The sequence below is a fragment of the Cladophialophora immunda genome, assembly GCF_000835495.1.
Source record: "Cladophialophora immunda strain CBS 83496 unplaced genomic scaffold supercont1.5, whole genome shotgun sequence".
In the NCBI taxonomy this organism is placed as follows: Eukaryota; Fungi; Ascomycota; class Eurotiomycetes; order Chaetothyriales; family Herpotrichiellaceae; genus Cladophialophora; species Cladophialophora immunda.
The window spans coordinates 297,104-322,530 of NW_015622545.1; the positions used below are offsets into that span (position 1 = coordinate 297,104).

At 53.7% G+C, this 25,427-nt stretch overlaps 10 protein-coding genes and 1 non-coding gene across 11 annotated transcripts; 6 read left to right on the forward strand and 5 right to left on the reverse strand.

Moving 5' to 3' along the window:
- Nucleotides 1-295: 295 nt before the first annotated feature.
- PV07_08472 (uncharacterized protein) lies at nt 296-1,986 on the reverse strand (the record flags this gene model as incomplete). The annotated part of the gene is made up of 4 exons (XM_016395641.1): nt 296-537; nt 584-1,658; nt 1,717-1,890; nt 1,942-1,986. 4 exons carry the CDS (start codon nt 1,984-1,986, stop codon nt 296-298), a joined length of 1,536 nt encoding a protein of 511 aa, XP_016245497.1.
- A 313-nt stretch (nt 1,987-2,299) lies between these two features.
- On the forward strand, nt 2,300-3,921 carry PV07_08473 (uncharacterized protein). Its single transcript, XM_016395642.1, has one exon. It carries the CDS (start codon nt 2,382-2,384, stop codon nt 3,024-3,026), a length of 645 nt encoding a protein of 214 aa, XP_016245498.1. The 5' UTR covers nt 2,300-2,381; the 3' UTR covers nt 3,027-3,921.
- Nucleotides 3,173-4,741, reverse strand: PV07_08474 (uncharacterized protein). The gene is made up of 2 exons (XM_016395643.1): nt 3,926-4,741; nt 3,173-3,849 (listed from the first exon to the last, which is right to left on the reverse strand). The coding sequence occupies exons 1-2, from the start codon at nt 4,442-4,444 to the stop codon at nt 3,220-3,222; spliced, it is 1,149 nt and encodes a 382-aa protein (XP_016245499.1). The 5' UTR covers nt 4,445-4,741; the 3' UTR covers nt 3,173-3,219.
- Nucleotides 4,742-4,893: 152 nt separating this feature from the next.
- On the reverse strand, nt 4,894-9,573 carry PV07_08475 (uncharacterized protein). Its single transcript, XM_016395644.1, has one exon. It carries the CDS (start codon nt 9,289-9,291, stop codon nt 5,272-5,274), a length of 4,020 nt encoding a protein of 1,339 aa, XP_016245500.1. The 5' UTR covers nt 9,292-9,573; the 3' UTR covers nt 4,894-5,271.
- A 202-nt stretch (nt 9,574-9,775) lies between these two features.
- PV07_08476 (uncharacterized protein) lies at nt 9,776-12,652 on the forward strand. The gene is made up of 2 exons (XM_016395645.1): nt 9,776-11,397; nt 11,453-12,652. The coding sequence occupies exons 1-2, from the start codon at nt 10,033-10,035 to the stop codon at nt 12,230-12,232; spliced, it is 2,145 nt and encodes a 714-aa protein (XP_016245501.1). The 5' UTR covers nt 9,776-10,032; the 3' UTR covers nt 12,233-12,652.
- PV07_08477 (uncharacterized protein) lies at nt 12,385-15,772 on the reverse strand. The gene is made up of 5 exons (XM_016395646.1): nt 15,524-15,772; nt 15,361-15,453; nt 15,225-15,310; nt 14,537-15,177; nt 12,385-14,489 (listed from the first exon to the last, which is right to left on the reverse strand). Exons 1-5 carry the CDS (start codon nt 15,566-15,568, stop codon nt 12,724-12,726), a joined length of 2,631 nt encoding a protein of 876 aa, XP_016245502.1. The 5' UTR covers nt 15,569-15,772; the 3' UTR covers nt 12,385-12,723.
- Nucleotides 15,773-15,860: 88 nt separating this feature from the next.
- On the forward strand, nt 15,861-18,194 carry PV07_08478 (uncharacterized protein). Its single transcript, XM_016395647.1, has 3 exons — nt 15,861-16,203; nt 16,248-16,344; nt 16,394-18,194. The coding sequence occupies exons 1-3, from the start codon at nt 16,154-16,156 to the stop codon at nt 17,417-17,419; spliced, it is 1,173 nt and encodes a 390-aa protein (XP_016245503.1). The 5' UTR covers nt 15,861-16,153; the 3' UTR covers nt 17,420-18,194.
- Nucleotides 18,195-18,296: 102 nt separating this feature from the next.
- On the forward strand, nt 18,297-21,162 carry PV07_08479 (uncharacterized protein). Its single transcript, XM_016395648.1, has 2 exons — nt 18,297-20,180; nt 20,233-21,162. Exons 1-2 carry the CDS (start codon nt 18,756-18,758, stop codon nt 20,710-20,712), a joined length of 1,905 nt encoding a protein of 634 aa, XP_016245504.1. The 5' UTR covers nt 18,297-18,755; the 3' UTR covers nt 20,713-21,162.
- A 220-nt stretch (nt 21,163-21,382) lies between these two features.
- PV07_08480 (uncharacterized protein) lies at nt 21,383-22,921 on the forward strand. Its single transcript, XM_016395649.1, has 3 exons — nt 21,383-21,808; nt 21,877-22,354; nt 22,410-22,921. Exons 1-3 carry the CDS (start codon nt 21,417-21,419, stop codon nt 22,611-22,613), a joined length of 1,074 nt encoding a protein of 357 aa, XP_016245505.1. The 5' UTR covers nt 21,383-21,416; the 3' UTR covers nt 22,614-22,921.
- A 395-nt stretch (nt 22,922-23,316) lies between these two features.
- Nucleotides 23,317-23,443, reverse strand: PV07_08481. The gene has a single exon. It is a non-coding gene; the product is annotated as a tRNA-Leu (tRNA).
- A 552-nt stretch (nt 23,444-23,995) lies between these two features.
- PV07_08482 (uncharacterized protein) lies at nt 23,996-25,331 on the forward strand. Its single transcript, XM_016395650.1, has 2 exons — nt 23,996-24,868; nt 24,997-25,331. Exons 1-2 carry the CDS (start codon nt 24,052-24,054, stop codon nt 25,125-25,127), a joined length of 948 nt encoding a protein of 315 aa, XP_016245506.1. The 5' UTR covers nt 23,996-24,051; the 3' UTR covers nt 25,128-25,331.
- Nucleotides 25,332-25,427: the final 96 nt, after the last annotated feature.

Consider the following 25,427-nt stretch of genomic DNA (forward strand, 5'->3'; position numbering starts at 1 on the left):
TGAGGTCCCCGAAGGTATATTGGCTTTGTACGATGTCGGGCAACACGGCAGGAGTCGCAGCCGTATTCCATCTGGAAACGCGCAATGAGGACAGCGTCTTTTGGCCGAGGGACGATTGATCCCAACCAAACTACTCAAGGTAGGTAAGACCTTCTGAAAGCTTTGGTGCGATGGGTGATAATAGTTCGGCCGGAGTCTCAAGGCACACAGTTGGATTCCAGGATGCACGGAAAAGTTGCTTGTCTCAATGGTCACCTCAGTTGCAACGCCGATAGGACTTCCATGGCATGTCCGATCAATGTTCGTCTGTTTTCCACTGTTGCAACAAGTAAAGCGCACCACCGACCAGATGCAAGCTACCCGTCACCAGCACTTGCAGACCGTCTCTCTGCAAGCTGGCGCTGTGGGCGCATTCCAATGCTTCTTCAATCGAAGGTAGATATCGGGTCCTGGCAGTGGGATAGATCGATCGCCACAGATCGCAGTACTGTTTCGGAAGATCCGTCAGTATGCTATCCGGAGGCTTCAAAGTCTTATCTAGTTTCTGTCAGTATCAAACTTGGAGCGCCAGTCTATTGCATACCTGGTCGAATTGTCCCATCACGTCGTTCCTGGTACGTTGTAAACACCATCTCAGGACAATGGATATCACTCCGCTCGACCGCACTCGCCAATGCTCTCAACAACGACGCGCCATCCCGTTCTTCCGACATATGAGAGAAGATGATCATACACGGAGGACCTTGTTGACTAGAATCGCACACAGAAGACGACATCGTTATCTCAGCAAACCACTTGACCGCCTGTCCAATGCTCAGTTCGTTGTGAGCTCCGTCGAGGAACCAAGCACATTTGTCTGTCTTGATCACCTCAAACCTGCCGGGCCATGAGAAGTTGTCGATACCCCTCTGGATGTCCTGCTCGCTCAGCGTATTTTCCTCGAACGGGCTTTTTCGGGAGACAAAAGCGTTGACGAGAGCGATGGCTAAGGAGCAATTGATGCGTTGCACTTGCGCACGCAACGCGTTCGCATTAGGAGGTAGAGAAGGACGGATAGGGACAACCTCGAATTGAACGCCTTTCTCAGCGGCCCGGGATCTCAGAACAGCTTCAACCGCGGGCACTTGTGGAGCAGAGAAAGCAGGCGTGCCGTTCTTGAAGATGCCGGCCTTGTGCCAAGCTATATCCTCGATGCCAGGTCCCAGCTGCGCCAGATGATCTAATCCGATGGATGTGATTCCAGTCACGACGGGTGAAGAAACAACATTTGTAGCGTCGTACTCGCCACCATGATGCGTCTCAAAGATGGCTGCTTGGGCTCCCTCCTGAGAAAAGGTGTGGATGGCCAGCAATGCAATCAGTTGCAGATACCGAGGCTGTCTCTCGTCCTCGGCCACCACTTCATCCTGCCGTGAGAACAACCGGTCCCAGACCTCGAAAAAGTACTTGGTGAACAGATCCTCCGAGATGGGTTGCCCATTGATTTGAATCCGCTCTCGAATGGACGTCAGATCTGGTGAAGTGTAGAGACCAATTTTGGTGGGAAACCCCGTTCGTTTCCCCCATTCTTGCAGTAAAGACCGAGTGAATGCACAGGTACTGCCTTTTCCTTTTGTCCCAGCAACGTGTACAATGTTCAAGGCCGCTACATCCCCGTCCTTCGATGTTTGTTAGAAGAGGTGTGGTTGGAGTTGAACAAAAGCCTTCAAGACCTACCGTGTAGCCTATCTTTTGCAGCCAATTCCTCATACCTGCTATGCTCGGCGTCCCACGCAAGGAAGAACGAGCTTCCGCTCGTGGTTTGTCGGCAGCATGAGGACTGAGAATGGGGCTGGCCACATTTTTGGGCCTTGTCTTCCTTCTCCTGGTTTCGAGGAGCCTCAATGCGTTCTGAAGCTTCCTCAGTCCAAGTCCTCAAACAGTAAGGCAGCAGCGGCCTACCTCATATGTTCTTTTGAAACATGATCCCGTACCTTTCGGATGCATGTCGAGGGCTAGGCGTAACTGCACGAACTGTCCAATGCGCCCCTCTTCCTATGACCGGTGCATCATAGAGTGTGAGAGCCAGCCTGGGCCAATAATGTCGAAAATCAGCTATCAGTGGTCCAGTGGTCGGTGCGATGATACTGTTGTGTAGGATATGGGGCAGTGAAGTTGGATTGACGGACACCAGGACTTTGACAAAAAGCGATCATTGTGCTTCACCGTAGTTGATAGCTACTGCAAATCATTAGCTCTTTGACGCCGAGAAAAGTACGTCACTCTGCAGTTGCACCGCGCAGTGTCTTTCGAGACTGCCTTTCTCTCTGAACGCACCCGACCACGCCGAGCACTCTTAGATACTTGAACAGCGCGTATAGGCGCCTTCACCATTCGGCAAGATGTCTGAGCCTATTCCGGAGGCCATCCCCACCTCCGCCGACCCTCGTTCGCACCGTCCGATTAAACGCGCTCGGGGCGCCTATACTTCCAACCCCAACGCCCGCGCCACCTCGCAGCAGGCCCATGAAGTGGAATCTCTCTTCCTAGACCCCTTACGACCAGTCCAACTGCCCCCCTCCTCGAACGGCGTCAAGAAACCGCTGCCCACACCCCCTGAAATCGTCGCGAACGTCCAAGGCTCGAGCGCAGGTGCCGGCTCCGGTGAATTTCACGTGTACAAGGCAAGTAGACGCAGGGAGTATGAGAGATTGCGCGCCATGGACGAAGAGGCAAAGAAGGAGGAGGAGGATGAGAAGTGGGAGCGAGAAGAACGGGAGAGAAGGGAGAGGGACGAAGAGAAGACCCGACGGAATCGGGAGCGCAGGGGTCGGAGAAAGGGAAAAAAGGACAAAGAGAAACAGACGGATGGCGCCGTGAATGGAGCGAAGGAGGGTCTTGACCTTGGAGAGGCCCAAGGGGTCAAGAGGAAGGCGGGTGGTTTGCAGATCCCACCAAAAGGGAGCCAAGAAGAAGAGCAAGGCTCGGACTTTGGGGTGGCAGAAGTGGTGAAAGAATCGGGGATCACGATTCATGATGATGATTAGGAAACCACCGTCATGCGTCTGATATAGGAAATGAGACTAGACGGGACGAGCAAGGGGAGCACAAGCACAACACCTGCGGGGCCGTAGGCGCCGACAAATGAGCCGAATGCGAGAGATGAGTCGAAACTTTTCCAAATGCTGGTATATCATACGACAGACTCATTCCTTCCCGGCCGCTTCAGATCCGGCGGTCTCAGGCTTCCTTCTCCCTCGCAACAATCGCCCGATCGATTCCGCTCCACCACCGCACCACCCTCTGGACAGATCCCGGCATCACGCCCAGGAACGGTACACAATTGGCGTAGAAGGGCATGCGAATCACTCCGCTGTCGCCTCTTTCCACCCGCCGCACAATCTCCTTGGCTACGTCCTTGGCCTCTAACACCGGTCCGAAAAAGTGCGTGTAAAAGGGGACTTGCGTGATATCCGCGAACAGCTGTGTGGATAACTGACCTGGTTCGACCAGGATGGTTTTCACTTTGTGAAAGACAGAAGGATCGGGACAGGTGCGGAGCTCGTGACACAATGTGTTGTGGAGGGCCGAGACGGCAGCTTTCGAGGCGTTGTAGTCGGCCAATTTAGCCGGGGCGAGGTGCGAGAGAATCGAGGAAATTGTTATTATATGTGCCCCCTGGGATGAGTTGAGTAGGATCGGGAGGATGGTGGAAAGGGTGGTGAAGTGGCCGAGGGCGTTGGTAGTGAAGGTTTTGGTGGCTTGTTTAGGAGACAAGGATTTTGGGGTCTCCACGAAAGCGTCGTCGGCCAGAGGGAGGCCATTGATGGATGTCGCTGCGTTGTTGATCAGGATGGTTGGCGGGCCGAGCTGATTGACATCTATCGTGAGCCCAGGAACGAAATAACAAAGACAGAAGAGAACATAAGAGTCTGTCCCAACCTACCTCCTCAACAACCCTGTCCACCGCATTCTTCAACTCTTGGGCATTACTCACGTCCACCACCTCCCAGACCAGATCCCAGCGCTCCATCTCTTCGTGCGCGTCCTCGTCGGGCTCCTGGACATCCAAGATCGCCACCCTTGCGCCCTTTCTCATGGTCATCTCAGCCAGCACTCTGCCCAGCCCGCGCGCGCCGCCCGTGATGATCACGACCTCGTCTTCCCACACAACGTTCCTGCACCTGCCGTACGTGAGGTGGTGGTTGAGGAAGACGGCCAGCTCGACGGCGGCGAGGAACGCCGTGTAGTATAGCGTGTAGTACGCGAGGGGTTCCCGATGCTTGTGCACGGCGGCCAGGCACAGGTAGAAGACCAGCGTGATCCACGGGTGGAAGACCGAGTTGGCCAGGATCAGCAGCAGCAGGTCCAGCGTGATGTGGCGGGACCATGACGGGCTGGGTTGCTGCTGATGCTTGGGATTGGGATGGAATTTAGAGGATCTTGTCGTCCGCTTCAACACCATGATTGCTAACCTTGCCTCTGTCCTTTTTCTCGCGCTTTGTTTTTTATTGATCTCTTGGTCTTCTTTGCCTCTTGCTTTGTAGAGTCCTGGGATTTCCTTAAAGTAGCGTTTGCCTTCCCCAAAGACTTGTCTTTAGTCCGCCCGTGGATGAGACTGTCCAGGTTTCACTCTCGGAAGATTCGCTCTGGCAATAGACTGGAGACGGTCAGGTTGAGAACAGGCAGTCTCGGGTACAGTAGAGCATACGGAGACAAGAAAAAGATCTGATTGCCGAGAGATGGAGAAGATATGTGCCCGTCACGACGGTGCGAGCAGGATGAGGGTGCAAGGTTCCTGGTTTCAGCGTCTCTGCAGCCAATGAGGGGCCTGCAATCTGTGACGAAGCTGAAACAACACACCACAGGGGGGATAAAGGAGAGAACAGCTTCAAGCACGAGACCAAACGCTTCAAAAGCAAAATCTATCCATTAATAGTACTCTCATACCGAATGGCCATGATGTCGACTGCTGAGAGGCGATTGTCCCTCCACTCTCCTGGCCAAGTCTATATAGACGTTTGAGAAGAGTAGAGGACCATAGGTTCCTCGCTGGCTGCCCGTAATGATATCTTGCTCCTTGCTCTGAAGTCTATCGCCTTTTGATCTTTGGTCTCTGCCAGATAACAATAGTGCAATGCTTGAAGCCTTCTCCCACCATTCGCTATCCAGCTGGCGATGGCTACCTCCCTGGCTGGTCCGAATCCCTGCCTGATGATGACAATGATGCACTCGCTGAGTCTCGATGCCCGTGCTGGCCTCAGACTCACAATCAGTACTCGTGGCTAAAAATCAAACCAGGTCCCTTGGGAGCTCTGCAAGCAATCCTTGTTCGTCTCCGCTGCCAGCCTCGTAGGGTGTGTGGCCGCCGCTCATACCAGCAAGCTGCGGTCCGGTGCTCGTCTTCCATCCCATCATACCTCCACCACCCCATTCGTATTCCTCTTCAATATGATATTGAGCCCCGTCCCTAGCACATCCATTGCCGCCTCTTAAAATGACAGCAATATCTTCCAATTGTCGTGGATCGAAACAAAAGCCGGGATGTAAGGGGATAGGAAGAATGTTGGGATCTTCATCTCGTGGTCGTCTGCTGCTGTCGAGGTGGGGATACAATGTGGCAGGGACCTCAAGCGATGAATTCTCTGTGCCTTGGGTCTCTTCCGACTCCATAACCGCTGATGACTCGTCAGCATAGTGAGACTGGGTGTCTGCTTTTCCAGAGAAGGCTTTCGCCTTCAAGCGGTGAGAATCTCCCACCACACATACTTCTTCGTTAGGTATGTGGCTGGCTGGAATGGGTGTTCGGAATTGTTCGTTGACCAATGCATGTGCTTCGCTCGCAACTGCTGGCCCGGTGTAGAGCTCAACATTCGTGTCAACGCCGCTTTTCAGGGAACTCGGAAGCTTTGAAAAGAAGGCGAGTCGCTGGGTGCGTAGAAAGTCCAAATTTGGAATTCGAGAACCACCCGGAGGTGTCAATGGCACTCTTTCGGATATGCTATCAGGAGAAGGGCGACTTTCAGGAGGAAGCGGCTTGCTTGGTAATGTGTCAATGTGTGCGGAACTCAGATCGTTTGCTGCTTCCTCCATGTCCTGAGCGGACTTCTGAGTGTTTGTCTGCATGGCAGACGCTGCTGTCTCAGCCGGCCCTGATGGTCGAGCTCGGTCGTTGACTTCAGTATTAAGCGTCTCTGTTGCAACCCGTCGAGACATGGGATTGCGCTGCTTGGAAGTGAAAATACTGTGCTTGTAGTGTTGTCGTAATTGCTGGTTCATCGCTTCTCGCTCTTTCCAGGTCATCTCCGGTTTGTAAGGAAAAGCAAGGTCAATTTCTGCGCAACGAGAGACTGGGTGGTGCTCCGCCGTTCCACCACGTATGGGTGCATCTCGCCTTCGAAGCCAGCGGCCACCGATGGTGTTTCTGTCCCATAGGATGTTTACCCCTACTTGGCCTGCCGGATCCTGATATGTTGCTTTGTTGTCTGCGTTTTCCGGAGATGCGGCCTTGCTCTTTTCATGGGTGTCTGCCTCATATAATTCACCCGCTTCCGCCTTCACGTCAGCCTCTGGCACGCCTTGCGGCCCAACACCGCTCTCCATCCTCGGTGCTGTTACTTTATCCTCGACAAAATGAGGACGGACAGATGCAACCATGCTCTTTATTCCCCCATTCCGACTGCCTGAAGGCCATGGTGCTTGCTGGTAACCTAGTTTCTCCCTTTGATTGCGATATGGTTTGCCGATGTACGGATCTGGTCGTCTAGGGTCATAGGGACACTCTTCATCTAATTTTCGCAGCATTGGGTTTGAGAATGATCTCAACGTGCCCTTCCTCGCTTTCACGTCTCTCCAGTGGAGCCAGCGTCCATCCTGGGTGTCAATATCCCAGGCAACAGGATTCCCTGCGTGATCGTAGCCATTGGCAAGAAGCACGTCTGACACACAAGTGAATAAATCCTTTGGCTCGGCCTTGATTGATGGAGCGGCACTACCAATACTTTCCTGCTCTTCTGCATTTTCATAAGTATGGTTGGTTGAATCTTCTTCGTCGTCACTTTCGGCTAATACCTTTCTCTGTCGCCAAGTCTGTGGCTTCAATGGCGGGTTCCTGTCCTGAGGGTGGTTTGTCGAGGTCAGCTTCGACTTTGACGGCCAACGCCTGCTTCCTGCACGCACATGGGTCTCGGAATTCCCCAAATCAGAACCTCCCAACGTACCATCTGTAAGTGGATCTGGAAACTCCTCATCCCGTTTCCGAAGCAGTGCTTTCTCCTTAGCCTCCAATTCCTGTCTCATCTGCATTTGTCGTTCCTTACGGGCTTCCAAGTCTTTTCTTAATGTGTCAACTCGCTCTGTGACAGGGGTGAGGAACTCCTCTACAGGAATCGCCTGATCCGTGCCGACTGTGTTGATGATTGACCACGCTCGACGAAACTCGTCTCGTATCGCGATTATGCCATGGTGTCCCACCGTGCGTGCGACGTTGTGTTCGATCTCGAATGGATCCTCGATCGCTAGCAGGTACCGAAGACGGACTGATTTCGTCTGTGTCTGTTGCCATTTGGCCTCAGTCCACCCTTTGGCTTGCTTAGAAATGAGACCACCTTTTGTTCTGATCGAGATAACATCCCGAGTCCAATGAAAGCCTTGGTAGGTTGCGTAGTACTGAAAGAACCCTCTCAGCAATTGGCCTACGGGCTCTTTGTTTAGGTTTGCAGCCATGTCTTCTCGAATTTCTTTCAGACTTTGGGGATCCTGGACGAAGCGGATATCGAATCCCTCGAACAACTCGATCGCCCTCTCTGGATGCCATGAATCATCAATCTTGGCGAGATACTGTAGATTGGGAATGACAGGTGGCTTTGCAACGTTCATCAGATAGTGAAGAACCATGAGAATCCAGCCATAGCTTGATAGAGTGCCGCGATATGGTGTGTTGATGTCTCTGGTCTTGGCCCATATCTTTACAAAGACCCCAATTTCTCTGACTCGCGGATCGAATCCTTGGTAGATTCGAAGCATGGCCGAGTTGTGGAGCGCCACGAAGTTGGAGAAGTTGATGTCACACTGGATACCACAATCCTCGGTGAACTCTAGACCCTCATTACCACGACGGCCTTTTTTCGCAGGTGCAGTCTCTCCTAGATTGAGGTCGTTCAAGGCCTGTCCAACCGAATCTAGTTCCGGAGGAGGTTCATCTGATGTTGGAGGGCCCGACTCAACAACCACCCTTTCACGGTGGGACTCTTCCCACGCGGCGCGGTTTTCTCGTAGATTGCTGAGCAGCTCCGGGGTTGGATTCTGACAAATGCGAAGGATTGGGACACGCGTCTTAGTGATAAGCCTGGCTCCATATTCGTGGTCAAGGAAGGCTTTCTCCAAGACACGACCAGTGTCAGTCTTGAAGGCCTGCTCGTCCTCCTGATCATCTGATGCTATCTTGGCGTCGCTCGTGGGCTTCATGTTGACTTCTGTTTCGGGTCCTTCGAGGTTTGGTAGTGACAAAAGGAGATCCATGTCGGATCCCGCTAGCGCGAAGCCATTGGCAAGACTGCCATAGCACCTCAATCTGACATTGTCTTGCTTCAAGTTTGGATATTCGGCACCTAATGCACGTCTCGCAATACTCTCCAAAGTGCGTCGGAAATTTTCCTTGACATCCCGCTCCTCCTGGCCAAATTTGTGTGCCTCATACGCCCTTCTCCCAACGCTGGTGAGGTAGTCCGCTTGCATCGAGACCAAATGCGTCATGGACCGCTGTTGCTGTGCTGCGCCAAAGTGCATAGTATCATTAGGATTGTACAGCTGACGGTGTGGGTGTGTTGGAGGTCGGCCATTAGTGTGGAATGCGGCAGGGTTCATGAACTGTGGCTGGTGTTCTGAATGGAAATGATGCTGTGGCTGGCGTTGCGGCACACCGGAGCCGCGAGAACCTCGATAGTTACCTCTTGCACGTTCTTGATATTCTCTGGGAGTGCCATGGCGTGCAACGGGGAAGTTCTGAGCTTGGGGGTCTGGAGGATGTTGGGATCTCAGCGGATAAGTAGCATTGCTCCTCCCACGAGGCGGCGGTTGCGAACCCAGTGGTGGAAAAGAATCATAGTTCACGGTGAATGAGGAGGCGGGTTGTTGACTTTCCGGACGAAGTTGCTCTTCTTGATCTTGATGTCGCCAGGCAGCTCTTGTCTGGCCTTGGCCTTGGCCACGACGACGGCCACCTCTTGCGCGAGGTGCAGACTGTTGTGCCATCTCATTGAGTCGATTCCAGACATGAGGAGAGAAGCCAGACTGATCTCCTGGGGTATCCATGCTTTTTCCTGGTGAAATCGCGGGCAGGACTCAGATGAAGGTCACAACATTTCGCGACAACGGTGGTCTTGGCAAGGAATAGGTGATTCCATCGGCATCGAGTCAAGGTCAGTGAGCAAGCAAAAGCGAAAGAAGCCCGTTCAAAGTAGGTGAAAACTTGAACGAATCCGTGAGCAGTGGTTGTGAGTGAGATCAAAAGATTCATTAGGGTGCAGGGTGAGAGTGAATGGATGTAAGAACGAGGGGTTGAATACGTGAGTGAAGTTCAAACCTATTCCCGTCCTTGCCCGCAGATGCGTCAGCCCGTCGCAGAGAATTGGCCTACGTGAAAATATAGGTGCCCCCAGGGCTCCCTTCCCCCTTAACGCGCACCCTGATTAGCCGCCCGGCGCCCCATCGGCTAATGTCCTTGGCACCCACCTCCCAGCCTAGTAGCCTAGTGGTTAATTCTACGGCACCCATTAACACGAAGAGGTAGGGCACCCACGACACCTCCAGGCAGGGCAAGTTAGCGGGGGGACACTGGTGTGCATGACGGCAAAACCTGAAGCTGCCCCTTGCATTCCAAAACACCACCGCTTCACGGCTCATTCACTACATCGCTATCATCTCTATCGACCACAACTGACTCCCTTTGTTCTTGGACTTGCAAATCACCGAATCATTTCATAGCATTCCTGTCCCTTTCCTTTAATACTCGGCTGCATCAATGCTGTGATAACGCAGGCTCCAGAATCAGCAATGAATCCAACTTCCGCGCCCTTTGGAGTGCCTGCAACCCGTCCTCCTGGCGCTCCTCCTATCGTCAGACGCAAGAAGCCTGTATCTGATCCCTTTTTCAAAGGCCCCAGGAGCAAACCGACCGTGACCAAGCCTCAACTGAACGGCCACCTCACTCCTCCCGTCAACCTCAACGGCCATCCACCTCCGAAGTCACAGCCCGTATCTGCGCTGCCTCCACGCGCGGCCTCTCCGTCCACAGCAGCTCTTCCAGATCGTGAGCGCGTGAGTGGCTTCAGCGACCCTCGAGTTGCAGCCGAAGGAATTTCTTACACGGACTACAAAGTGGTGACAACAAAGAGAGATCTGCTCAACGGCCTCAGGTATCATATCCTCCAGCTCCCTGGCGACAAACCCATAGACATTCGCAATGAATCCGAGTTTGCCAAACCAGTCCGTCTGCATCGACGCGATCCTCGCGCCCCTCCTCCGGGCCATCAGCAGGACAAGAAAGAGGAAGAGCAACCAGAACCAAAGGATGGGCTCAACCCTGCAGAGAGAGAAGAGTTGAATCGGCGGAAGGAAGCCCGGCAGAAGGAGCGTGAGGCGAACCTGGCGCAAATAGCTCCGTCCCAAAATACCGGCAAGAAGTTGAACTTCAAAAAGAAAACGCAACAAGTCTTCAGACCAGACTTTTCGGCCGAAGAGAAGCGTCGAATCCAGAACAACTATGAAGAGAAGCTGCCATGGCATCTCGAAGATTTCGATAACAAGCATTGCTTCGTTGGGCATCATCAGATCGGCTCTGTCAGCACCAACGCCGCCTTTGTCTACGAGCCATCAGTGGATACTTCAACCGGCAAATTTCGAATCATCCCAATCGAAAAAGTCTACCAGTTCAAGCCAAAACGGGAGAATCTTCAAAAGATGACGATTGAGGAAGTCGAAGCAGCAATGAAAAAGGGAGGCTCAGATCCCGAGTGGCTGATCCGCCACCGAGAAGCTCGCATCCAGGAAGCCTTGAAAGAGCGCGCAGCAAGAGAAAGTAGGGCACTCTTTTCTGGCGCAGCTCGGACAACAGCCGATGCAGGGAGGACTGGCGAGGAAGCGGACCTGGACTACGAAGATGACTTTGCCGATGACGAGGAGGGCGATCTGTTCCTAGACAAGGATGAGGACGAGAAGCTCGCAGAGAAACGAATCAAGGAAGATCAGTTGCAAGCTAATTTCCTTGATTTCAAGGATCTCAAGGAGTATGATGAGGCAGAAGAGCGAGAAAAGCGGGAAGCAGAGGCCAGGAAGAAGAATTTCCGGGACCTGAGAAAAGCACTGGAGAGGCGGGAGCGGAATTACAATCATGGTAGTGATTCGGAAAATGCATCCTCTGTGAGTTCTACCTTTTGGACACGATCAGGCATGCTCGCTAATACAATGTGCAAAGACCGACAGCGAGGAAGAACGGGAGCGAATCGAGCGTGAACGTCTGGCCAACATCAAGAAGGAAGAAGAAGCAGAGGCCAAGAAATCCGCTCTGTCCTCGGGCGCCAATACACCCTCGGGTCGGAAAGAGAAGAGAGGTTCTGACCGCGACGAAGAAGGTGGCATGAGGAAATCGACATCGACTCGCTCTTTGAAACGCCCTGGCTCTCCAAATCTCTCTGATGCCTCTGGCACGGACGTTTCGACGCGGAAGAAGAAGCTCAAGTCGAAACATCTGCCTTCTACTCAACCCACGCCGGGCCATTCGAGACCTATGTCCCCGGCCAATGTTCCGCCTAGCTCCTCTGCGCCGCAGACGTTGGACCCATTGGCGGCATTGAAGGCACGAAAGCGGGCTGGGGCCGCAAGTCCCATGGGAGCCGGATCAGACACCGACACCGACGCGGCCGCTATGTCCGACAGCAGTCGTGCTCGACGCCTCAAGCTCAAAATGTCGGCCTCTCCGCCTCCCACGGGCGCGGCAGGAACAGCCTCACCACCAGCTCAACCGTCCTCGCGTGCAGCGTCCCCAACTCCAGCCTCCGCCGGTGGTAGTGTTCCTAGGCCGGTAGCATTCCCCTCGGCACAAGACATCAAGAACGCGATCCCGCCCCAAGGCATAACTGTCAAGGATCTTATGAAGGTCGTGGCGCATCCCAAAGACAAGCAGAAGGAGTTTGTGGCATTGGTTAAGGAGGTGGCGAGTTACGACAAGGAGAGGGGTGTGCTATTGCCGAAATAGAAAACGATTCGCTAACGATCCACGTTGTCGCTATTATGGACGGGCACGGAGAAGCGGCATAGGCTCTGGTGACTCCGACTGCGATTGTTGACAGAAACGGGAACAGTACAGCAGTTAGTTGGGCAGCTGGGAGGAGAGCTACTAGAGTACCTGGAGACGGCGTGCGTAGATACCTACAGACTGTACATGATGATTCTTCCCACAACCACGAGGCGAGTAAGAATCCCAAATCGACATGTTTTCAATGGAGCAAAGGCAGATAAACATCCGTTGGTATGCGCTGTATAGATGGTCTGTGACGGTCTGTGATGTGATGATGGCTCTCCCGCTGGTCATTCATTATATAGAGCAAAAAGATGCAGGGGCTCCGGTATCCAATTTATACAACTCTTCCCAGCCGCCCTCCAGATTCAAGTCTCCTCTCTTTTGCAGGCCCTCCAGCTAGATCTCTGCCCTGCCTATGGGAGGGGGAAGTTGGTGGAGGGCATTCATCAGGTGGCGGTATACCGTCCAGTAACCAGCTTCGCCTTGGTCGGCACCGCTTCCCAGCTCTGCTTCACCACCTCTGTGTCCTCGACCGCCCCTCCATCATCGGCGAAGGGGTCGTTTTCTCTGACAACCAGCTTCTCCACTCCAACGCCGCTGGCCGTTCGTCCAACAATCTCAAATTTCACCTCGACGCCGCCCTTTTTCGCCAGGCCGCCTTGGGTCACGAACCGAACCAAAAGGCGCTCTTGTTCGGGTTTCACGGTGAATTCATTCATGCGCCACACCACCGATGATGTCTTGCGCCGGAAACTCGCACCTTGGGTTGGCGCCATCATTGCCGACGTGGCTTTACCAGTCCCTTCTCCAGTGGTGTCGAGGCTCACGCTAATATGCACATTCCTGAGTGTCACCGGCTCATTGCCAAAGACAGGGTTGAGACTGTACAACACAATCACACTCACTTGTCCCTCGACAATTTGCCACGCTGGGGTGATCAACACCGGGCTGTATCGAGCCAGATTGCTCTCTTCCATGTGCAGCTGGTACTTCAAGCAGATCATGGGCGTCGGTCGTCGCAGCGAAGAGGCCAACACGGAATAACAGCCTGCGCGTTCCTCGGCTTGAGCTGTGGAGTCTTCAGGCGCCTTGATCTGGCTCATGAATATGGGGTTCGCGGCAACCTTGTCGAGGAGTTCGAAATGCTGGATGCGGATGGTTTCGGTATCGGCATCGTTAAGACCGGTCGGGTTACACGCGAGTGCCACTTCACCGAGGACGAAGGACCTGCTGATGCCGGTCTCAGTAAACCAAGAGTGCACAGTTTCGATCACAGAAGCGTTGAGGCCTGGCTCGTGCAGATCTGGATGTGGACTCGGGCCAGCGAGACTTCTGGATGAGTGCATTGAGGCCGTGTCGGAGCCCATTGCAGCATGATCGTCGTGCAAAACTCCCACTACTGGTGGTCGTTGCAGAGGGGATGCGAGGGTACCCTCGGGCGGGGCGGCGTTTTCTGGTATCGCCACAGGCGCAGGAGCACGAGTTGTGTGCGGTAGTGCCTCGGTGCTGCTTGGGATGTACATTGTGTTTCGCACATCTCTTCGTCCTCTTACACTGCCTTGGACACGATTAATGCCGGCATTTTGTGCTTGAGAACGTAGCTGGTTGGCCATGTTGTTCATCGCCAGTTGGGCTTCGCTTTCGTCTTCTTCAATCGGCTTATCCCGGATCATGAAATTTCGAGCCGACTCATCCACTGAGCCAGAAGCCAAGGCAGCCTCTTGTTGAGCCTGGACCATGGGGTTCACCGTCTCAGCAACAGGCGGCGGTTGAAACGCAGCTTGTTGATAGGGGTTATTACTAAATTGAGCTGGTGGCGGGTTGATATTGTCCGCAAGGCCAGGCTGAGTGGGAGCAACTGATGGTTGTGATTCCAAAGGACTTTGTGGCTGCGTAGTTCCGTTTGTCAAAGGGAGAGGCAGCGGCGGCTCCGACATGTCGCGAATGGGCAGGTCATGCCGTCGATCTTGAGAGACCGAAGACGTGGGCCGATCTTGCGTCGCAGCTGGTGTAAGATCCTGTCCTGACTCTTCCAAATCCTGAAAGCTTCGCGATGAATCTCCCCTCCTGAACGGCACAAATCGCGTTCTCCTCTTCTCTTCTGTGGGAGGCACTGGTGGAACAGTGCTCTTCCTTCTGTTCATGACAGTACCCAGACGCTTGAGACCACCCAGTTTGCTCTTCTCTTTGTGCGGCGTAGGAGCATCGGGCACTATAGCACAGTTAGAACCCGTCGAACAACAACCTGATCAAACTCACGGGGGGCCAGTCTGTCTTGGCCGGCGAAAGAATTCGAGCGTTGGTTCTGTCCCTCAGACGTGCCTCGAGGTGGCGGCGGTGTCGGTGGTGCACGGAGTGAGGAACTGGTCGGTCTCCCACCAGCTGTCGCTGAACTGAGCCTTCGCAGAGGACCGGCTCCTCCGCTGGCGGCCCGTGCTGCAAATGTCTTTATTTCGTCCGCTGTCTCGACGTTGAGCAGTGCGTTCAGACACGACTCCGCGCTGACCTTGTTCTTTTCGATGCAGTCCACCTCGTGTGTCTGGAACTGTGTGAGGACATCTCGCAGATGGTTGACTCGTATCTCATCCAGCACTTGTAACTGTTCAAAGACATAGGGTGCTTGGGCTTCCCACTGACGCGAGGAATCTTCCACCGTGGTGCTGGCAGTGTCGGCCCGTCTTCCACCTTTTGCAGCCTTTCTTTGCGCGCTGGACAGCTCCTTTGCAATCGAGGTCAGGTTCGCCTGAGCGGTATTCAAGCCGTGCATTGCTTTGTTGCGTGTCGCCCAACTGCGCAAGGGGGTCTCGACATCGGTTTCGATCTTAGTCGCAAGGGTTTCGTGGGAAGCCGCGAGATTCTCAGTACCAGAGACGATGCGCTGCCAGGGCATCTGGAAGATGCTGCGTCGCTTTAGCAACCGTACACAAGCGGTCGGAACAATGCATACCCAAGAGCAACAGCGCCATCTTGTTGTGGCCTTCGCGCAAGCTTCCGCAGACCAGCGACGTAGGCTTCCTCTACCTTCCGACGTTCCTGACCCAGTGTCAATGTCGCCGTCAAAGCGTTACACGAAAATGACCAACCTGAAGCCAATCGGCAATGTCATTGTTGATCTTGGTAATGAGTGTGACGCGGTCATTGAGGATATTTACGGCTTGCTCCGGTTGCAACGAGGCCTGGCGCAAACAAGACGGTAAGTTTCTCTCTACAGTCGGAGGCTCACGGGTCTTGAAGGGCTGGTCTTACCAGAAGATTTAGATATTCAGTCCGCTGGAAATCCGTAGTGGACATTGTGTATAGATGGTCCAAGCATTAAACACGCTCTATTCAAGTGAACAAACCCAGATGTATCCAAAGACAAAGTGGCATGGCAGATACAAGAAATCGGATGAGGTGTGGAGTCGGCAGTGTCGAGGAAGCAGAGGAGAAGGAAATGGTCTGGAAGCTCTTCGGTATTTGGCGGGTCGCGATTACATACCCAGGTACGTACTCGGTGTACTGCAGCGACCAGTCATAAGCGCTGAGGCTTCAGTGTCGACAACTCACCCTTCCACTCTCCACATTTCGCTTCGGAGAATTCTCAACGGCTGTCAGCTTCTCACACGATCCTCCGTCTCGCCCCTGCTCAAGATATGCGGAATAGGTGTCTGCAACCGGTTACGGAGTACAGCTGCGATTGACCGCTGCATGACCGATGCGACCCTGCTCGCTAAGTAGGTGGACTTACTGAAAGATGAACTGTCACACCATCGAGAGGGTATTATTCTGGGCCTAGCATTCAGTCCTATGCCACCGAATCCTACAAAATCCCCAGGGGATACAAGCACAGGCCAACAAGGACAGTGCACGACTTCTCTCTAGAGCCCACAGATCAACATGCCAGTGGACATCAGCTTCACCGAGAGGCTGGGCAACATCGTCTCTCTGTAAGCATAGCAGCCAGCTCCTTGTTCCATCTAATCTGAAGCAGGACGAATGCTTTCATTTCAGTGGGCAATGACGGCGATGCTGCTCGCAACAAGGCGAGAGATCTCGAGGGGGAAATCCTGCAGTCGGCTTCTTCTCCGGTATTCGATACCTCCAAATATCTCATCGATCCACCGCTAACTACCACAGGAAGAGTACCAAAGACAGCTTCAAGTAGCCCTACAAGCCTCACATACGCAAAATGTTCCGCCTTCGGACGTGTGTGAGCCTCTAGAAGAGCCCGAGATATTGAACCATGAAGGACCCAGCTTTGGAGCTTACGAATTCGCAACTTACCATACCGATGGGCAAACGTCGACCATCTTTAAAGCGCAAGCGAAGGACGCAACGTCCACCGTTCGAATAGTGGCCCTGAAAGTTACTCATCCAGCAATGATGGCTCCGCCCCACAACTCGGAACGAGAAGCTCGGTTGCTTGTCAAGGCGCGTCATGAGCATGTGGTGCCTCTCCTAGACATCATCCACGAATCAGGAGGAAAGTTCATCCTTGTCTTCCCTTTCCTTAGGCAAGATCTGGAGAATCTGCTGAGGTCAGGCAGGTTGGACAAGAAGCAGGCAAGCATGGTGTTCGACGGACTCTTCAGCGCCTTGGAACATATTCACGCACTGCGCATGATCCATAGAGACGTCAAGCCGTCCAATATCCTGCTAAGGTCGATGACGGGGCCAGTCTACCTGATTGATTTCGGTATCGCATGGTCTCCGGATGACAAGGACTCGGAGCCGGCGGATTCCAAGATCACTGATGTTGGGACGACCTGCTATCGTCCACCAGAGATCCTTTTCGGAGATCACGCGTACGACACGTCGTTGGACATGTGGGCAGCGGGCTGTGTCGTCGCAGAAATCGTGAAGGAGGGCCACTATCCACTGTTCGACGCCGGACCCTTGGGAAGCGAGCTGAGTCTGATCCGGTCCATATTCACGACACTGGGAACGCCCGGTGCCGACAATTGGCCCTCTGCAAGAGCTTGTCGTGACTGGGGCAAGATGCGCTTTCAGGACTACCCGGCAAAACCGTGGAATGACATTCTCTCTGGGGCTCCAGTGTCCGCCATTGATTTTGTCTCCAGGACTGTGTGCTACGAAAAGACCAGGAGGTTGACCGCGCAAGATGCCCTGCGTCACGAGCTGAAATCCGTCATTGGGAGGTGATGATGACGTCGTTAGAGACCGCAGCTTGTTGTGAGAGATCTTGAGCAAATACGAGGAGGCCTCTTTGCTCTCAAGTCTTCCCTGGAACGGCCAAGTTGTGGTCGGTCCTCATGGCAGGCGCTTATGAGGGTATTTTACTCGATGCACTGCGCCAACGGCGAGAATGATCGACAGGCGATCGATAACAGGACGGAGATCGAAAACAAAGGCCTACCGAATCACAAATCAACATTGACCATCTGACAAAGATCGAATTACAAAGTGAGAGGGATCTTGTTCGGTGGGTGGGACAAGAGCGGAGCACTTTTTCATGTGGAAATATTGGATGCTGAAGCGTTTATCTGGTTGTTCCTTGTCGGCAAATCTCGCGCGCTGGAGCTTCTTTGATATTTCTCGTGGCTATTGTCCATAGATCCAAGACCCGTCCTCCACCACGCATCCGAGCAGTCCGTGCCGATGAACTCTCCCACATAGCTGCCAGTCGTCGAAATCGCCAAATTGATAGACAAAGGTTGCGAAAAGCACATGCTGCAACCTAGACTGTCACCGATCCCGGACTGGCACAATCATGTGCGACATGGCGCCGTGGTGGCTGTGGTCTACGGAGTAACCTTGATTGAGAAAAGGAGCAATCTCGCTCATCTCCCACTAGAGCTGCAGGTACAGGGCCGCCTAAACTGGATTGGGGCCTGGGGCGTAGGGAGGCGTTATGGTGGCTTGGGCTAATGAGGTCTAAATCCAGGCACACCAATCATGTGTTTTAGGGGTCCCTGCTGGCCTGCGTTTAATCATTCCGCTCCATCCCTCTCCCATGCCATGCCCAGTCGCAACTGCGCCCACGCATGAAACAGCTTCAGTCAAACCACTTTCCCTTGTGTCCTTCTTATCTCACCACGGCGTCACTGCCACTCTGCCGCTCCTACGCTCTCTAGCTTCGGTTCTCTCTCTCTCTCTCTCTTCTTCTACCTCGCGCATCTTCTGCTTGAAGGTCGTTGACGCCGCCGAGTCCATTGTTGACATCCGTTCGATTCTTTCCTTCTCCCTTCCATCCTATTATTCTCTGAGTGTGAATTGTCGCCCCTCTTTTATCGACAATTCATCACTGGCCGCTCCTTTACCCTTCCTCACCAAATCATTCCCTCCTCGAACGATTCCAGCCGCGCTGTGACACACTCCTTTGTACATTGTCGTCCTCGAAACCCACATCTCGAACCACCAGCGCAGCTCTGCTTGATACCCTTGAACTTGCCCGGCGACGATCAAGAATCCGCCGCATCAGGGTTGTCAGAACTACTGTCATCAAAGCCGAGTGCTGTAGACAGTGGACTTAGGAGAGATGAAAATGAACTTTCACGACAGGGTGGTGGAGCTGGCCAGGCGTCAAGATTCCATCACCGATGGGGGCACTGTGTATTCCGTCGTTTATGTCACAGCAGAGCCAACCTTTACCGGTGTCATCGGAGGCTATACCACTCTCACTGGTGACGATTCTTCTGCCGCCCAGACAACTGCGCAGGAATCCAGTCCCAGTGCCGCCTCCACGGCTTCTGCTGGTGCCTCTTCTCCCACAACCGGACCGTCCAGTGCTTCAAGTGTTGCACCGACCACAGCGACTCCCCTGGTTGCGCCGACAACCCGAGACAATGCCTCTGGAACCACTTTCTCCTCAGTGTCAAACACTGACAGCGGCGCAGTAGCGGCGGCCACCGGCACCCCCGATTCTTCGCCAACTTCGAATTCTGGCATGTCAACAGGTGCAAAAGCAGGTATCGCCATTGCGGTCATCGCCATTGTTGGCCTTATTGCTGTCTTTTTGCTGTGGCTGCTCGGGAAGAAGAGGCGTGAGCGTGAAGCACAAGCTATCGGAGACAATGAGAAACACAATCCTGCCCCCGGAATCAGCAGCACTGAGATGGCAACTAGAAGTCCGCCAATCAGTTCAACTGCCCCAAGAATAAGTCTACGGCCTGTTTCTCGAATGTTGCCCGAGTTCATGGGGGCGTCTTCTAAGAGCAGACTCAGCGCCGGCAACCTACTCACCACCATCGGAGAATCAGGTTCTGCCCCTGCTGCTGGCCCTGCTCGAAATTTGAGTCCCTCGCCGCAACCGCGCGGCCCCAGCCCAACTCGTCCTCGTGGTCCAAGTCCAACTCGTCCATCCCAGGATGACAATCCGAACAACCCTTTTGCTGATCCCAAGAATCCGTTCGCAGACCCCGAGAAACCCACAGAAGGCCCTGGCCCGCTTAGTGCCACAGCACCCATTATGAAAGCGGCTCCTGTTGCTCCTATCATTGCTGTCACGGGTGGTGCTGCTGCTGCTGCTGCTACATCTGCCGCCGCGCCCGCTCCAGTCGCCGAGACCAAGGCAACCCCTGCGCCGCGCGAAGGTCAATCTGCTGCTTCTGCTCCCGAACCGGTTCCAGCTTCCATCGCATCTTCGGTATCAGCTCCAGCTCCCTCGGCGGCACCAGCCACAGAATCAGTGTCTCTCCCGGCCTCTGCAACCGCTCCGGCTCCTGCCCCGCCTCCTGGCCCTGTTCCCGTTCCCCTTGCGCGGCCTACGTCAAAGCAGAGTTCCTCTGTAGCTTCTTCGGCGCCTGCTTCTCCAGCTCTATCCTCCGCCACCGGTTCTGGATCCGAATCGCCTCAAGGCAATGTCTACCGAGTTCTTATGGATTTCACACCCTCTATGGATGACGAACTTGAGTTGAAGAACGGCCAACTGGTTCGTTTACTGCACGAGTACGATGATGGATGGGTAAGTGACAATATTTGTGTTGTATTCGACAAGTTCATTAATGTATTCCTAGGCGCTCTGCATCCGACTTGATCGATCTCAGCAAGGTGTGGTCCCCCGAACATGCCTTGCCGCCAAACCGTCCAAGCCTAAGCCATCTCATCTTAACCAATACGCTCGACCGCCACCACCTGGAGGACCGGGCTCTCGCCCTATGTCTCCTGCTGGTGGTCCCCGAACCGGCGGCGGCCCTCAGCGCCCAATGAGTCCCGCTGGGAGACCAATGAGCCCCAACGGAAGAATGAGCCCGGCTGGAATGCGGCGACCGATGAGCCCAGGCTTCAATCAAGGGCCGAGGTCGATGTCTCCAGGCCCGAGGATGGGACCACCAGGTCGAAGCATGTCGCCTGGACCATACGGTGTTCGTGGAGGTCCACCACCAATGGCCGCAGCAAATCGACCAAGAAGCAACTCTGCCAGCAATGTCAGGGAGAAGCGCAACTCTCCTGCTGGCCCGTCGAAGCTTGGACCTGGCTCAGGCATGGCTTTCTAAAATCACAATCTTCCAAATCTCTTTCAGGTTCACAGCTTCTTTAATGAGGTGACCATTGCAGATCCGCTTTGCCATGGCTTTAAACATGTACTTTTACGATGGAGCATGGTATCGTCGATAGCTATGGCCTTTGCGTGTCCGGACTTGATCTTTTTGTGCATTTGACCTTTCCAACTCGATGTCTTTGTTCATTTCTGGAACAAATTGTCGAAGACTTCCTACTAGCAAAGAGGTCTTACTGCTATTTAGCGGATAGTGGTTTAGGGGACAGGAGAACAGGCGTCCAGGCGAGCAAGACAAGACACGTCTTATGCCAGGAGAGATAGATAATACCCACATGAATGAACATTCCTTACGTCTGAGAATGTGTTGGGTGGTGCAGAGGAAGCCACTGCTATACAACGCTTTTGTGCCCTTTGAATGTTTCAGACGTTTTCATGACCTCCAAGTCAAAGAAGTGGCATAGTCTGACAGAGAAGACGCCATCTCAATGCCCTTTGGATTGATGGTTACTGTACGAGGTCCCTCAGAGCATCTTCAAACCTGCTCGCTCCCGTGAAAGAAATGTCGCTGCTTTAACGTAGATTCCAAAGTTTAACCGATTGGCCCACTACCAGATACTTTCGTATAAATGCTCACAGTCCTCATCAAACCACCACTTTCTTAACCACAACAACAACGTGGTATTTGAGGTCCAAGTTTTGATGATGGCTGCGCAGGAGTCACAAGGCTCACACCGTGATCGTTCTCTGGCCTCTGCGCTCCAACAGAGTCAGGCCGAGAGAATCGCTGCGGACCGCTCTGACCTGAACAGCAGTTCCATATCACCCCTCCCCCCTTCGGACTCAGAGTCACTCCTTGTACATGGCCAACAATCCATCACAACCGCAGGCGCCGCGCCATCTTCATTGGACTCACTCCCTGCACCTCCCGAAGAGCACTACAAGACTGAACTGCGACAAGTCCTGCTTTGGCTCCGAACCCAAAAGTCCCGCCTGGACGTGCCCGACCGTATCGAATTCCACCTCCCTATCGAGCAGTTCCAAAAGTTTCAGGATTTGGTGCAGTCTGGTGAATTCGCTGACGGAAAGCTGAAGTACGTGTCTTTGTATCCTCGGTGCTGAATGTCCTGGGCCCGACAAATCACTGACTTCGAGACCACAGATACGACTATTCCAGCGACCACGAAACGCTGACGCTCAGAATGGCTGGTGACAGACACGAACACGTTGTTTCCTATCTCTTTGGGCGTCTCATTCTTTTCATCGATCAGGCAAAACGACACCCGGAACCATCTATTGCCGAATTTGCCTCGAATCTCAGTGCCACCGGCTCTGCTCGTGTCCTCTATCGGTCCAGGTACGATAGGCGCGAGACCCAGCGTCGTCCTGACTTGACCATCACCAACCCGGAGAACCCCAATTACCCAATTCTGGTTGGCGAAGTTGCGGTCTCGCAGACTACACAAGCTCTAGAAAACCTTGCACGAGAATATGTCGAGTTGAGCGATGGTCAGATCCGAACTGTCATTTGCATCGACCTCGACTATCCGATGGCGAACGGAGTGGTACGCGTCTCGGTTTGGAGAGCCAAATTTGGTGAGGACGGGAAGTTCGAAAGCGTCGCCTGCGACGACAGCGTGGTCAGTTGGCATGATCTCTCGTCTGTTGTATTCTATTACTGACCGTATCAATCAGGAAATCCGAAACCAGGACGGTATCAAGAACCCCCACGCCCGAGTCGGATTATCTCTGTCGCTTGGGGACTTTGCTCTTCGTGGAGAAGTGACCAACTACACGGGTCTTCAATCTGTGGTCATGACTGTGTCAATGGATGAACTGCATAAGGAGGTGGAGAGGGCTGAGGAGTACGAAAGAGCCCGAAAGCCCTTGCAGGGTTGATGGAAGGACGAACCAGGTTTTTGCTCCAGCTGTGACCGCGCAGCCACGAGGAACAATTCCATGACCGAGTATCACTGATATCACAGGAGTGCCAGATGGGCACTTTCACGGCCTTTATGCATCATAGCAACCCTCACCCAGTACCTTCAATATTGCGCCGGCCTACCTAACCTTTATCAAGGAAGGACAGTATGCGATTGATCCTCGTCTATGGGGCGCAAGGATAGGGGGCGGAAAATATAGCGAGCTGCAAAGATAGGGGACTCTGTCGGCTCTGAATAATAGTAATTTGTTCAACACAACTCGACTCGCATATTGTCATGTCCCACACACACCCGCATATGCGTGTCCGGGTTTGGTCAGCCGTCGAGGCTTTCCATATGGCTTTCGTCCGGGTCCCGACGAGTGTGTTGAGAACGATCCACGCGAGAAGCCTAGCTCAGAAAGTCGAGGGAGATCATCCTTATTTGTCAGTGATGTTGACGGATGCCCGGCAAAGACGTCGACTTCGGTAGATTTCGGTAATCTACAAGAGCAGTGAGGAGCAAGAATCCAAAAAAAAAAAACCAGCCAGTGTGCCTAGCCTAGCTGTTTTTCGCTGTTGTTCTGTCGTTGCGCGCTCGGCACACTGCTGGTTGTTTGGATTTTTGCTCCTCACTGCAAGGAAAAAAAAAGTGACAAGGGAAAAAAAACTTCCTGCAGTTGAGAGGAGTGGGACTCGAACCCACGCGGGTTTCCCCATGAGAAAACAAGCCCCTGTTGTCCAGAAGCCAAGGAACTTTCGAGAAATTCACTTGAGTCACACGCCATAACCGCTCGGCCATCCTCCCACAAGGATTTTCAGGGTTTTCTGGAGGATGTAAAATATATAGAACTTTTATTTTTGCCGAGCTGTTTGGCGCAAGTTCCCGCGAGTGACCCTATTCGGAGCCCCCGAGGACGTGTTCGCGGGGGGTCCTCGTAGTCGTTCTAGCCTATTCTATTGCGTCAACCGCCTTGTTTATTCTTTATGTGGTCCAGTGATAAGACCCAACAGTAGGGTGACATGACTACCACATATCAAGTCGGGCTAGTGATGACATCTGCCTTGCCGCGCTACCATTTCAGCTCGATCAAATGCTCCCAAAGCGATACAGGCCGCCCCTTGCGCCGAGAAACCTTGGTCTGATCAAACCTCGGGCCTAGTCTGGATGGTTATCAGGAAAATCCTCCCATGATGATGGTTTAGTCGGTAGGTGGGCATCAGCTGAAACGGTACGGCGTTACTTATTCCAGCTCCAAGATACGAGTCTCTATTATTATCAGACAGAGTAACATCGAGATGGGGCCCTGTTGTGCGAACCAGAAACACACTAAGAACTACATATTGACAGTTGAAGACTCCCCCCGGTCTAGGTCTTGACTGCTCGAACGGCGGCTTCGAATACCCGTATCCAGCATGACCAGCCTCCTCTCTCCAATCGACCTTGCAGGTCTCAAGGACAAGAGTGTCTTGGTGACGGGCGGCGCATCAGGTCTGGGACTGGAAACAGCACAACTGTTCGCCTCAAAGGGCGCGTACGTGACCATTGCCGATGTCCAGCCCCCGCTGGACGAGAGCACCCTCACCAAACCAGGCGAGCACGTTCAGTACGTGCGCTGCGATGTGAGCGACTGGGAGAGTCAAGCGGCGGCATTTCAGCAGGCCATGTCCTTCTCGCCGGCAAAAGACATCGACGTCGTGGCCACCTTTGCCGCCGTCGATCCGATGGAGAATCTCATTGACCATGTCAAGGCCACCACCAGCAGCGGCCAGGAAGTGACGCTCGAGCGACCGCCGGTGGCCCCTTCGCTCAAGTGCCTCGAAATCAACTTGAAAGGGACCTACTACTCGGCTGCTCTGGCACTGCACTACTTCCAACTCAAGCCGCCGCAGCCTCTCCCTTCGTCCTCGGCGCCTTCCACCACTCCCACAAAGGCTCTGGTCTTCATCTCCTCGCTGGCAGGCTACCTGGATGACGACCACAGCATCGCCTACACGACCTCCAAATTCGGCACGAGGGGACTCTTCCGCGCTCTCCGCCGCCGGATCCGCGACGAGATGGGCGTCCGCGTGAATCTGGTGGCGCCGTGGGCCATCAAGACGCCCATGACCGCACCAATTCTCGAAGCCCTGCAGGGAATGGGGATCGAGGACGGCAAGGGGATCACGTTCGCGAGCAAGGAGACGTGTGCACAGGCGGTGGGGCGGATTGCCCTCGACGAGACGTTGCACGGTAAGATTTTGTCCCTACCTAGCTTTTTCTGTGTTTGTTATGGTGCCTTCTTCCCTTTCCCATGTGTCCCCTGTTCGTCGACGTCTGCTGGTCCGGAATCTGACCCCAGCATCCACATTTAATTCTAGGCCGGGCGTTTGCTATCATGCCCGAAGGGGCGTTTGATATCAAAGACGACATTGAGGGAGGGTACGGGGGTGAGGAGTTGAAAGTGCTGATGGCGTGGAGGAAGGCGGCGGGAGATTTCCTGCAGGGTTAGGAGGAATGCCTATCTATGTCTCCACCTGTCTCTGCCTGTATAGAAACAATTCCAAGCGGGTGCGACTTTGGCCAGGGGTATCTTATGACCATGAACAATAAGGGCTGTTTGATTTCCAGCCCATCTATTCGTGGACATCTATGTCTCCATCGTCGTCAAGTAAGTAGAGGTCATGGATAAATTTGCACACATACATATTACCTCGATTATATACTTATCGGAGGAGCGCGAGGCGAGGCTGATATTAATGCGGACTTCCCAGCTCTCCAGCCCAAGGCTTGCCCTCTCCTTCTCTCTCCT

Excerpts from the sequence above, each read along its gene's own strand:
- PV07_08473 (XM_016395642.1), top strand. The coding sequence starts at position 2,382 with ATGTCTGAGCCTATTCCGGAGGCCATCCCCACCTCCGCCGACCCTCGT.
- PV07_08474 (XM_016395643.1), bottom strand. The coding sequence starts at position 4,444 with ATGGTGTTGAAGCGGACGACAAGATCCTCTAAATTCCATCCCAATCCC. Across the intron at positions 3,850-3,925 it reads TGGACAGGGTTGTTGAGGAG|CTCGGCCCGCCAACCATCCT; the intron begins GTAGGTTGGGAC and ends GATGTCAATCAG.
- PV07_08475 (XM_016395644.1), bottom strand. The coding sequence starts at position 9,291 with ATGGATACCCCAGGAGATCAGTCTGGCTTCTCTCCTCATGTCTGGAAT.
- PV07_08476 (XM_016395645.1), top strand. The coding sequence starts at position 10,033 with ATGAATCCAACTTCCGCGCCCTTTGGAGTGCCTGCAACCCGTCCTCCT. Across the intron at positions 11,398-11,452 it reads ATTCGGAAAATGCATCCTCT|ACCGACAGCGAGGAAGAACG; the intron begins GTGAGTTCTACC and ends CAATGTGCAAAG.
- PV07_08477 (XM_016395646.1), bottom strand. The coding sequence starts at position 15,568 with ATGTCCACTACGGATTTCCAGCGGACTGAATATCTAAATCTTCTG. Across the intron at positions 15,178-15,224 it reads GATGGCGCTGTTGCTCTTGG|CATCTTCCAGATGCCCTGGC; the intron begins GTATGCATTGTT and ends AAAGCGACGCAG. Across the intron at positions 14,490-14,536 it reads CCAAGACAGACTGGCCCCCC|TGCCCGATGCTCCTACGCCG; the intron begins GTGAGTTTGATC and ends ACTGTGCTATAG.
- PV07_08478 (XM_016395647.1), top strand. The coding sequence starts at position 16,154 with ATGCCAGTGGACATCAGCTTCACCGAGAGGCTGGGCAACATCGTCTCT. Across the intron at positions 16,204-16,247 it reads CTGGGCAACATCGTCTCTCT|GACGAATGCTTTCATTTCAG; the intron begins GTAAGCATAGCA and ends AATCTGAAGCAG. Across the intron at positions 16,345-16,393 it reads TGCAGTCGGCTTCTTCTCCG|GAAGAGTACCAAAGACAGCT; the intron begins GTATTCGATACC and ends TAACTACCACAG.
- PV07_08479 (XM_016395648.1), top strand. The coding sequence starts at position 18,756 with ATGAAAATGAACTTTCACGACAGGGTGGTGGAGCTGGCCAGGCGTCAA. Across the intron at positions 20,181-20,232 it reads ACGAGTACGATGATGGATGG|GCGCTCTGCATCCGACTTGA; the intron begins GTAAGTGACAAT and ends ATGTATTCCTAG.
- PV07_08480 (XM_016395649.1), top strand. The coding sequence starts at position 21,417 with ATGATGGCTGCGCAGGAGTCACAAGGCTCACACCGTGATCGTTCTCTG. Across the intron at positions 21,809-21,876 it reads TTCGCTGACGGAAAGCTGAA|ATACGACTATTCCAGCGACC; the intron begins GTACGTGTCTTT and ends TCGAGACCACAG. Across the intron at positions 22,355-22,409 it reads TCGCCTGCGACGACAGCGTG|GAAATCCGAAACCAGGACGG; the intron begins GTCAGTTGGCAT and ends CGTATCAATCAG.
- PV07_08482 (XM_016395650.1), top strand. The coding sequence starts at position 24,052 with ATGACCAGCCTCCTCTCTCCAATCGACCTTGCAGGTCTCAAGGACAAG. Across the intron at positions 24,869-24,996 it reads CCTCGACGAGACGTTGCACG|GCCGGGCGTTTGCTATCATG; the intron begins GTAAGATTTTGT and ends ATTTAATTCTAG.